Source organism: Nicotiana attenuata, unplaced genomic scaffold (genome assembly GCF_001879085.1).
Source record: "Nicotiana attenuata strain UT unplaced genomic scaffold, NIATTr2, whole genome shotgun sequence".
NCBI lineage: Eukaryota > Viridiplantae > Streptophyta > Magnoliopsida > Solanales > Solanaceae > Nicotiana > Nicotiana attenuata.
Window position 1 is genome coordinate 287,756 of NW_017671304.1, and position 11,980 is coordinate 299,735.

The 11,980-nt window shown below is 37.1% G+C and overlaps 2 protein-coding genes across 3 annotated transcripts; one reads left to right on the forward strand and one right to left on the reverse strand.

Moving 5' to 3' along the window:
- The first annotated feature begins 382 nt into the window (after positions 1 to 382).
- On the forward strand, positions 383 to 8,678 carry LOC109207422 (autophagy-related protein 9). Of its 2 annotated transcripts, XM_019370338.1 has the most exons (11): positions 383 to 577; positions 659 to 940; positions 3,458 to 4,104; positions 4,333 to 4,653; positions 4,798 to 5,020; positions 5,915 to 6,094; positions 6,202 to 6,408; positions 7,040 to 7,117; positions 7,212 to 7,282; positions 7,396 to 7,506; positions 7,596 to 8,678. In XM_019370338.1, the coding sequence occupies exons 3-11, from the start codon at positions 3,527 to 3,529 to the stop codon at positions 8,401 to 8,403; spliced, it is 2,577 nt and encodes an 858-aa protein (XP_019225883.1). In that variant the 5' UTR covers positions 383 to 577; positions 659 to 940; positions 3,458 to 3,526; the 3' UTR covers positions 8,404 to 8,678. The 2 variants fall into 2 exon arrangements, with proteins under 2 accessions (XP_019225883.1, XP_019225884.1); XM_019370339.1 differs by lacking the exon at positions 659 to 940.
- Positions 8,679 to 10,432: 1,754 nt separating this feature from the next.
- LOC109207415 lies at positions 10,433 to 10,873 on the reverse strand. Its single transcript, XM_019370328.1, has one exon. It carries the CDS (start codon positions 10,871 to 10,873, stop codon positions 10,433 to 10,435), a length of 441 nt encoding a protein of 146 aa, XP_019225873.1.
- Positions 10,874 to 11,980: the final 1,107 nt, after the last annotated feature.

Below are 11,980 nucleotides of genomic sequence, written 5' to 3' on the forward strand. Positions count from 1 at the left end.
ATGGACATAACTGGTAATTCCCCTAATAATTAAACTGCACGCAAATTAGCCTGAATACCTCCATTATAAAAAAAAACATATAAGTACACAAACTGGCCTAAAAAGGACTAAGGAGTTATTTGGTTGGAAAATAAGCTATCTCACAATTAATTATCCTTAGTTACTTCGGGATTGATGTTCCACCCTTTCATAGGAATAAAAATAATACTACAATCCCGATAAAATTAATTATACCGCAATTTTATCACAAGTAAAACTGGAATAAAAGGAGCCCTAAGGTTAAAAAGAAAAAGACCTTTTAGATTAAGGAGTAGTAGTAACTAGTAAATAGATGAGGAGAAAGCAAAGTAGCCATCGTCACGTCTCCTTAATTAATTAAACAAAGGAAACTCAAGAGCAAACTTTTCATTTTTAACGCATTGGATTTAGAGAAGAAGAAGAAAAACAATCTACAATAGTACACGAAAACTAAACGGAACCCCGCTACGTAATTCTCCCCTTCATTCTCCACGCAACCCAAACTCTCTTCCACCCTATATCGGCGGCGGCCGTCCTTCTTCCTCTTCAGTCACCGCCCGTTAAGTATCTAATCTTTTTTGCCTCACCCTTTTTTGAGGTTGTTTCGGAAATTTATAGTTTTTATTTCACTTTATTGCAGGAGAAAAACCTAAATATTTTGGGGTTTAAATCCCCCTATAACCCTCAGTGTAAGCCCATATAATTTAGCTTGGTACGGGCAAGCTGGTTCGTACACTCATAAAAAAGAAATCACTTTCCCAATTGGGATTTTTTAATTGTTTAGAATCCCTTTATTTGGGAGAATAGTGGGCAAGCTGTTTACTTTCTGGAATTGCTTAGAATTGCTTCACCAAGTTGTTTACTTTATGGTGTATTGAGGATTTCAGCTGGGTATTGGTGGAAACAGTGAATCTAGTTGTAGGTAAATTGCTTTGTTCTCTTGTATTATCTATCTTGTATTGTGAATTTTTGTTTTGTTAGGATTCAGGATATGAAGTAACATGGTCAATGAGGATTCGTATTGCCAACCCCAACTTGTTTGGAACGGAGGCTTTGTAATTGATGTTGTTGTAGGATTCAGGACAATGCATGTGTAGTGTCATATAGTTTGCAATTCTATGGGTAAATTTTCTACTATGAATATGATATGTGACTCATGAAATTGGATTAGTGGGTATTTTGTAGTATATCATGATTGACAATGTATGCTATATGAATACGAGATAATCCGAGCTTGTAGTTAGAAAGTTGTTGCCTTTGGAATATTGTTAACCATTGAGATATCAATAAATGGACGACCGACGACGGCCTTAATTCGAAATTAGTTGGAGCTGATTATATGAATCATCAATTTTCTTTTTAGACCAGTTGACTACTACATTGGCTATTTTACTTGATTGGCTACATTATCTATTTTGTAAAACCCTGTTCAACTATGGCAGTAGATGATCATGTTAGTTACACAATAAAATTAAAAGGAAATAATTGATGCTCCGCATCGCACTCCATTAAAACCGGCTTCCACCCTTGCGTTTTAGTGTATAATTGTTGACAAAATTGTACTCCTCCTTCATGCATTTCCTTCTGCCCCATTAAGTTCGAGACCGTCAATCTTCTCCGGTAGAGTTTTATCTCCATGAACATTTGCCATTCTGGAGATAAATTTTAATATTGCCTTTCTCTTCCTTAACCACGTCATCCTCGATTTTGTCTCCAGCTAACCTTCTGTACTATTAGGATTTCCAACTTGTCCTTTTGATTACTCTCTGTGTAGCTTCTCCTCCTCCAACAATGTCCCTGCTAGCTTGTCTCCGAGTCATGTAAGTTTTTTTTTTTCTTTTTGATAAGCGACTCCAATTCATGTAAGTTATCAAGCATCTTTGCGGGTTTTTTCCCACTTTTATGAAACTTCTTAATTCAGCTCCTCAAATCCTCCTTTAGTTGCTTCTGTTAGGGTCTCACATCGGTTTTAGATGGGGTCTTTTGTCTCATTATATGAGGTCTTGGGCTATCCTCCCCTCATGAGCTAGCTTTTGGGATTGAGTTAGATCTAAAGTTCATTTCTTTACATGGTATCAGAGCCAAATGCATCTCAGTTCTTGGTTTGCTTGACGTTGAGCCCCCATTTTATATCATCCACGCTCTAGATGTGAGCGGTGGGGGGAGGGTGTGTGTTAGAGTACTGCATCGATTTTGGATGGGGTCTTTGGTCTCCTTATATGGCTTTTGGGGTTGAGTTAGGCACAAAGTTCATTTCTATACCATTTCAATTTGTTTGGCCATTTGTAATTGGTCTTTCAGAGCAGGAATTGTCCCACTATGCTTTCTTCGTCATGTGTAGTTATGTAATCAAATTTACAATATATTGACCTCTACATGCTTCCTTGCAATCGAGCATTATCAGCTCATGATCAGATACCTGCCAAAGCATGTTTGTTGTAATATATCAGCCTCAGTTTCTATTCAGCATATATTTGCAAATTGTGAATGCGGGAAGCACACAGTCTATTGGTTCATGTAAACGTTGCTCCTGATACTAGTAAATTAATTAGCCAATTAATGAAATTTGAAAAAGTCTGTCCTCCTTACTAGTCATGTTTCTTCAACCCACCCTCCTGCTCCTTTTCCTAGTATTTGTGTCCTGTCCTGCAGTTTTAGTGCTTCCTCCTTGGTTCACTCCCTTTTAATCATCAAAAAATTCAATGCCTCCTCTTCAAACCCCAAACGCACGATTAGCATGTCAAACACCATTGATTTCCCCCTTGAAATACTAGGAGGAAAGGAACTGTAAGACCTACTCCTGTCCTAATATTGAGTGGAGACATGCAACTCAATATGTAAAGGATCATAGACCCATGAACCAGCTCCAATCTGCAGAAAACTTTTTAAAATGTGCCAAAATTACTAAAATGTGCTTGAGTACTGGTAAGTGTAAAACGTCCAGCGGCTTACAACTGGAAGTGTGACAAGCAAGTGAATTTCCTTAACTAACTTTTTGCAAAACTTTGAATCTGCTGATCTTATGATTTCTGACCTTTGTTTTCATGTCTTCTTTGGTACATGCTTTGAGTTTGTCTGGTAACTGAGTCTTGCAAAACTAGGACCAAAAGACATTCTACTCGAGGCTTAAGTAGTCATTTTGCTTCGGTACTTAACAGCAGAACTGGAGCTCTGCCGGACTCTCACGTATTAACAATATATAGAAAAGGAAAACTTTAGATAAAACAATCATTGATGATTTTATGCTTCCGAGATTGATTTTATCATTTATGGGATGCTAAAGCACGATTCTACATGTTCATTATCCTTCTTACAAAACTATTTAACAACCAATGAAGAACCCCATTGAGGTAGGAGCATACTTGTTGTCTTGTTCATACTTTGAAGACCAGCTGAAGAATGACTTTTTTTTTCTTTTTTCTTTTTCTCTCCTTTTCAGTGCAATATTTTAATTACTTGGTGCATGGGGAATGGTCAGGCTGTGTTTGCATATAGTCAGCGTACATGAATGATGTTCAGTGGACAAAAAGGCGCTAGTGGCCTTAACATATTCAAATGGAAATGGCATGGCGAATCATCGTTGAGAACAGGGTTGCTTGATGATGTGCCTCCTGAAATCGAACTGTCGGACTATCGCAGAGCACCAAGTCCTGGTAGTGAGAGCCCATCTGGGCTTCTTAATGGTGAGAGCTTGAATGTTGAGCCAATTGCTGATCTGGACCTGTTCTTCGAGAGGCTCTACAACTATTATTGCGAGAAAGGATTATGGTGCATTATTATAAAGTGGATATTTGAGCTTCTGAGCCTAGCTTTCACAATATGCTTTTCTGGGTTTTTTCTGTTGTATGTTGATTGGAATGGACTCCGCAACGCAAAATGTGGAATGGATGCTGTGGAATCTGGAATCAAGCCTTGTGATCTGGCCAACGAAGCTCTTCATCTGCAACCATTGAAGCCTCTTACGCTCTTTAAAGCCATTGTTTTAGGTTACCTGGGGATATTTTCTGTCTACTGGATATTTTGCTTCTTGAGGTTTTTCGCACAGCTAAAAGAAACCCTGGCAATCCGTCAGTTCTATTACAGAAGGTGCGCTGAAACATCTTAAAAGATTTTCTGGAAGTCAAATTTTGTGACATGTCATTCATTTCTTTTTCTTGCTTTAGTTATAATTAATGGAAACTCAAGATGTTGACTGATTGTTTTTTTTCCTATATTGCATGTTATCATTGATTGCCAATACATCTTCATCACTATGAGAGTCTTGGAGTCTTTCATTCCTCTAGCTAATCACAATGGTGTTATGTTTTTGTGCAGTCTTCATGTGACAGACAATGAGATACAAACCATTCCATGGGCATCTATTCTTGAAAGGGTTGTTCAGTTACAAGAATTGCAACAACTCTGTGTAGTCAAGAATCTTTCTATTCATGATGTGGTTATGCGATTAATGCGGAAGGAAAATTATTTGATAGGAATGCTTAACAAAGGGCTCCTCGCTTTTCCTATTTCTCACTGGGTACCTGGCGCCGGTCCAACTATCAAATGTGGCCCAAATGGAGTGCGTAGTCGTCTAATACTGACAAAAACCCTTGAATGGACCTTAAATTGGTGCATACTGCAGAGCATGTTTGACAGGTATCTGACAGTATGCCCTACCTTGCGGTCAAATTGCCATGTAGTGCTTTCTAATTTAAGTAAATGAAGTTTGTTTTCTTCCATATGTCTTTACTAATTTGTTCTCCACTCCTACAATCTAACTGGTGTTTTTTTTTTCTGCAGAAACTTTTGTATAAGGAGGGAATTCATTTCTGATCCTAAAACATTAAAGAAAAGGCTTATGATTGTTGGAGTTTTAATGCTTCTCCTATCTCCGTTTCTCGTCATATTCATGCTGGTGTATCTCTTCTTGAGGCATGCTGAACAGTTTTACAACCATCCAAGTACGGCATCGTCTCGGAGATGGTCAAATCTTGCCAAGTGGATGTTTAGGGAATTCAACGAGGTATCATTTCTCTGGTATGAGCTTGATAGGTTGAGAAACATGGAACTTGTCATTTTGGATCTGTCTTTTGGTCCCGTTTCTTTGGTTATTACTCCATTTTATGTGATGGTGTTTGACCGGGCACGGAGTTTTAAGAAAGAAAGGAAGACTTTTGAAACTTGTGGCCTAAAACAAGTTTCTGTGTGGCTGTAAATTATTTCATTAAGGGTAAACTAGGAAGTTTAAAGTGAAGTTGTTTCTAAATATAGAAAAGGATCATTCTTTTTGGGACAATGTAAAAAGGAAAACGTGCCACATAAATGGGACAGAGGAGTATTATTTCTTTTTGGAGGTGAGGGGTGGGAATGGGGACTTGGGAAGGGCAAATGATGGGACAAAGTAAAAAGGAAAATTTACCACATATACAGAGGAGTATTATTTCTTTTTGGAGGTGAGGGGTGGGAATGGGGACTTGGGAAGGGCAAAGGCGTTTAGCATACTGCGTTTTCTCGCCTGCTTTCAGGTTACTTGTATGGGTATAGGGTAATGTCACTATAACTTGTCAAGATTATCGCCTTTCAGCTGTATATTGCTTCTATATTTTCCGTAGTCCCTCTATTGCACGATAGACTTTTTGTAACATATTTATGTAACAGATAGACTGTGAGCCAAATGAAATGGCTAAGTGGAATGGCTACAACAGATTCATGCATCCAACCCCAACTAGTTTGGGTTTGAGGTGGAATTGATTGGTTTTGTGCGTGTGTATATATTCTGAGCTAACATTCTAGTGAGAGTGTGAGCTGTGGTTTTATTAGCTCTTTTGCTCCACAATTTGGTTGGTACTTTCCATCCGCATACTTGAATTCTGTTATGGCTTACTTTTATATTTATGCGCGTCTTCTTTGTTTTCAGGTTGACCATTTGTTTAAGCATCGCATCACCAGCAGTGTCATACATGCTTCTGATTATCTAAAGCAATTCCCATCGCCTATTATATCTATCGTCGCAAAGTTCATTTCTTTTGTTTCCGGTGGATTTGCTGCTGTTCTTATTATCATTGCATTTCTAGAAGAATCTCTGCTGGAAGGCCATGTAAAAACTTAAACTTCCACAACTAACAAATATTTATTTGCAGAGTTGCTCATTTATGCTATTCGCACTATCTGATACTGCATTTTCTTTTGCTTCAAATGTTGCAGATATTTGGTCGCAACTTATTCTGGTATGCTGCTGTATTTGGAACTATAACAGCTATAAGCAGGGCTGCAATAACAGATGAGCTTCTTGTCCTTGACCCACAGGGAGCGATGTCACTTGTTGTCCAACATACACACTATATGCCAAAGAGATGGCGAGGGAAAGAAAGTACTGGGGCTGTACGAACTGAGTTTGAAACTTTATTTCAGGTGCTTTGCCCTACGAATACTTATAAGCAGATAAATGTGAGAAGGGGCACTTCATTGTAGTAACTCAATGTCTAGATTTAATGATTTCATTAAGAGCATATTATTAGTTTTCTCAAGAAAATCATTTATTTTTTATGAAATAAAGCAAATCGTTACCACAATAAGGTGTTGACTCATTAAACAATCCATTTTAGAGTTAATAACTAAATGTTGCTTCAATAGAGCTTAATCATACACTGTAAATTCAGACTAGGCAGATCATTATCACGATCTATCTTAATTTCACTTTTTGGCGATTTAACCCTTCTAGTTCTTTTCAGTTCCAGGCTTGAGGGTTGGTTGGTTTATATATATTAGATTCGAAGTTTGACTCTTCTGTGTAGTGTTCCATAATTACCTTTTTAAATTATTGTAATTTATCAACAAAAATAAATAAATATAGTAGCTCCAGTAGTAGGCTTTTGATCCCATTTTTTGAAGTCATATTCTTCTCCACAATTTTTGTATCTTTTTAGAGAATTTCGTTGATGTATAACCAGGGTATGCAAGAGTTTGACTGTCGACAGATAGATCGTGTAGTACTTTTTACCGTGTGAGATTGTTATTGACTTCTTATTAACTCATTGCGCAGTATACTGGAATGATGTTACTTGAGGAGATGGCCTCAATTTTTCTTACACCATGTCTATTGCTATTTGTTGTGCCAAAGGTGATCTTCGTTTTTAAGGATAATTTCCTTACCTTACGTATCTTGAGAATCCTTGAGATGATGGTCCCTAATAGTTGGATAATTTTTGTCACAGAGGGTAGATGACATTTTGCATTTCATTGTGGACTTCACTGTTCATGTCGAGGGTGTTGGTCATGTGTGCAGGTTAGTAATTATACCAGCTTACTTGCTTATGCGTTCATATTTTGGTGGCTCCCACTGTTGGAGCATGCACATTTCAATCATTAAGCACTGATATAGTGTCTTTTTCTTCGCAGCTTCAGCGTGTTTGATTTTCAGAATCATGGCAATAGCAAATATGGAGCGCCATATAATTCCGCCCGCTTGCAGAGAAGTTCTCAAGGGAAAATGGAGAAATCATTTCTGAGGTTGGTCTAATGACTACTTGCAGCCTGTTTTAGGATTATTTTTGGATTTAAGACGCTTTTGAATAACATTACATGTCAAACAATTGCAGCTTTCTAAATAGCTACCCTTCCTGGGAACCTGATGATCAAGGAAAACAGTTCCTATCAACGCTCAAAACGTTCAGAGAGCAAAAGCTGCAGGTGCAAGATATAGGACCTGCATATCGACCTTCAGAGTTACAGCACTGGAATCCCAACTTTAGAGGTTCAAGTGACAGAAATAACTTGTTCTCCAGGGAAGTGCCTCTCAACAACTTGGGAGCTGGATTTGGCTCAATGTGGTTGATAGATGGTGGACAGAGGTACATTATTGATTGGTATTATACCTCGCATCCTCACAATACGAGTAGTGATTCAAGAGGCATTGAATCCAGGCCACCTCATAGTGATAATGAACGCCTTAAAGATCCTTGGATGCCATCTCATTTTGTGCAAATCAAGGATACAGTTAATGACAACTGGGGGCACCTATTTGAGGACCGAGCTCAAAGTCATCTCGAAGCTACCACATCTGCTCCTGTTTTAAGGGAGAGCATTCTACATCATGATGATTCAAGTAGCATGGCACAATCTATTAGGAGCCAGTGGTGGGATAGAACTCGACCACAAGTTGCAGATCCCCAGACAAGTTTTCTTGAACCTCCAAATTTCAATAGCAACCCTCATGATTATTATGATAATTTCTCTGACAGAAGTCAAGATGAGCACGAGCACGTTGACTTTAAGAATTCTAATAGGTTGGCCAATACCTTCTTCATGGATGATTCGGTTGGAGACTTCAACCTTCCTTTTGATGGTATTTATAGAAGGCCCTCGGAAAACCCCACAAGAAAGTTAGATCCTTCAGATCTTGTTTAATTTCATCTCTAAAGACACTAGGAATGTTATGAATTTCTGGGTCTCAAAAGTTGTCTTTTTCAAGAAAGTTGTTCATATTTACATTCTTTATTGTGCATAGTTGATTGTGAGGTTAGATTTCTGGAAAGGGCCTCAGGTTCGTTTGGAAAGTGATTGGATGTGAATGTCATCGTTGCTCCTTCTAAAAATGTAAAGCACCACCGGGCTGCTGACAATGGAAGACATTCTCTGTACATAATTCAATTTAGCAAGTATTTCTTTTCATGTGCCTTTTACCCTTTGGTTATTACTATTAGCAGTTGTTATTTCCTTAAATCACTGAAATTATTGACATCTCCTAATTCTAAAGTTCAGATTCCTCGCACATGGTGTTTGTGTTATATACCAAACTAATGGATGCATGAAATTTGTGTTTTATATACATTTTTATCACTTAACTAAATTTATTCGATATTTGTAAGCATTGTACATGAATAGAGCTCTTTCATCTTGACCTTTCTGAAGACGGAACTAGTGACCAGTGGCCAAAAAAAAAAAGAGAGAGGAGAGACGGACCCGTAATAATCCAACTAGTTAACTTATCACACAAACAGGCAAAAAAAAAAATAACAACAAATACAGTATGTTCCCACCAGGTGTAGTCTGGGTAGGGTAGTCTGTACGCACACCTTACCACTACCTAACGGTAGAGAGGCTATTTCCAATAGGCAAAAAAAAAAAAAAAAAAAAAAAAAAAAAAAAAAAAAATGTGCATTACCTTTTTACATAAATAGTTTTAACAATCACCAAAAAGGTGGCCAAGGAAAATCTGTTAATTAATATTAAAAATATGTTAAGAAACTAAGCTCAAAGTAACAATATAAAACAAGAAGATAAGTAATAGAATAAGAGAAGAAGAGATAACTTTCTTATCTCATCAAGTGTTCAAGTGTGTCCCATATCACAATTCATACCTATTTATACTATTACATAGAAGGTTACAAAAGGATTGTCTTAAATATGATATTAACAATGGAGATCATGGGGGATGATCATGGGGTGAGGTTATGGACGTGTGGGAGTTACAATCATAATAGTGAGTAGTGGGAGGTTATTTACATCACGGATAAAAGTAGTGGGAATATTGAACATCCACATCTACTAATAGTATTACAACACTTCCTTTAGACGTCCAAAGATAGATAATATGCCTCATTAAAGCCTTACTAAGAAATCTTAGTGAAGGAAAAGAGTACACATATCTGTAATACGCTTTAGTTGATGCCTCGCTAAAAACCTTACCAGAAAAATCTAGTGGGACAAAACCTAGGCTAAGGGAAAAAGAGTACATCGCATATCCTACTCCTCCACATGAAAACATCACTTTATTTCTAGAAGACGGTGCATCCCAATCTTCTGTCTCAACTTCTCAAATGTTGAGGTTGGTAATGCCTTAGTGAACAGATCATCCAAATTTTCACATGAACGAATATGTTGAACATTAGTTTCACCATTTTGTTGAAAATTATGTGTGAAAAAAAACTATGGTGAAATGTGCTTTGTTCTGTCTCCTTTGATGTATCCTCCTTTCAATTGAGCAATACAAACAACATTGTCTTCATATAGTGTATTTGGATTATCCTTCTCCATAGGAAAACCACAAATTTTTTGAATATGCTGAGTCATTGATCTCAACCAAACACATTCCCGACTAGCTTCATGAATGGCTATTATCTCAGCATGATTGAAGATGTGGCAGCTATTGTTTGTTTCAGTGAACGCCATGATATAGTTGTACCTCCATATGTAAACAAATAGCTCGTCTGAGATCGGGCTTTATGTGGATCAGACAAATAACCTACATCTGCATAGCCGATCATTTTTGACTTGAATTCACTAGAATAAAAAAATTCCATATCTATAGTTCGCCAACGATATCTAAATGTATGCTTAATATCATTTCAATGTCTTCTTGTTGGGGAGGAGCTGAATCTTGCTATTAAGCTTACTGCAAAAGCAATATCTAGTCGGGTATTATTGGCCAGATACATCAGTGCCCAATTGCATTAAGATATGGAGTTTCATCATCAACGAGCTCTTTATCATTTACTTGAGGTCGAAATGGATCTTTATTTAGGTCAAGTGATCTCACAACCATCGGATACTCAATGGATGTGCTATCCATATAAAATTGCTTTAAAATCTTTTCAATATATGTTGGTTGATGGACAAAAATTCCATTTGTTACATGCTCAATTTGTAGGCTAAGACAAAATTTTGTCTTACCAAGATCTTTCATTTCAAATTCTTTCTTCAAACACTCTACAACCTTTGAAAGCTCTTTACAAGTGCCAATGATATTCAAGTCATCAACATACACAACTATGATGACAAATTCAGATCCAGACCTCTTAATAAAAATATAGGGGCAAATAGAGTCATTTTTGTACCGTTCCTTTAGCAAATACTCGCTAATGCGATTGTACCACATTCGCCCTTATTGCTTCAATCCGTATAAGGATTTCTGAAACTTTATTGAACAAGTTTTCCTTAAACTTTTATGTGCTTCAGGAACTTTAAATCCTTCAGGAATTTTCATAAAAATTTTATTGTCCAATTAGCCATATAAGTAGGTTGTCACAACATCCATCAACCGCGTATCAAGCTTTTCATGAACTGCCAGATTTATTAGATACCTGAAGGTAACTGCATCTACCAAAGGAGAATATATCTCCATATAATCAATGTCAGGCCTTTGCAAAAACCCTTGTGCAACAAGTCGTGCTTTATATCTTACGACTTCACTTTTCTAATTTCATTTTCGCAAAAAAACTCATTTGTATCCTACTGGCGTGACACCTTCAGGCGTTCGCATTATTGGTCCAGTAATTTCACGTTTTTCAAGTGAAGCCAATTTCGCTTGAATTACATTTTTTCATTTTGGCCAATCATTTCTCTATGTACATTCTTCGATAAATTTTGGCTCAAGATCCTCATCATGTTGCATTACTTCAACTGCAACATTATATGCAAAACTATTGTCAATAACAATATTATTTCGGTTCCACCTTTTTCCCGTAGCGGCATAACTTATTGAGATCTCTTCATTTTCATTAATCCAGGTACATGAACCTCACGTGAGGTCTTATCAATTGTTATATCTTTATGCTCTTTTTGAGCAATTGCCTCCACATTATGGTTAATTTGATCATTTGCTCCTTTCTTTTTTCGAGGATTTTTATCCTTGAAACCGATTGGTCTAACACATTTAAGGCGTGGCCTAAACTCACTTGCATTATCATACTATCCAACTGGGACATCAACTCGAATTGGAGCTTTACAGCTGGAATATGTGATTTAGTAACCCGTGGAAGGTTAGTAAATGCATCTAGCAGTTAATTTGCAACATCTTGCATATAAATGATATTTTGAAATTCTTATTCACATTGATTCGTACGAGGATCTAAATGAGATAGAGATAATACATTCCAATCTATCTCTTTTTTCAGTTGTTTATTTTCTCCCGCTAATGTTGGGAATACTGGTTCATCAAAATGACAATCAACAAATCTGGTTGTATACAAATCTCCTGTTATAG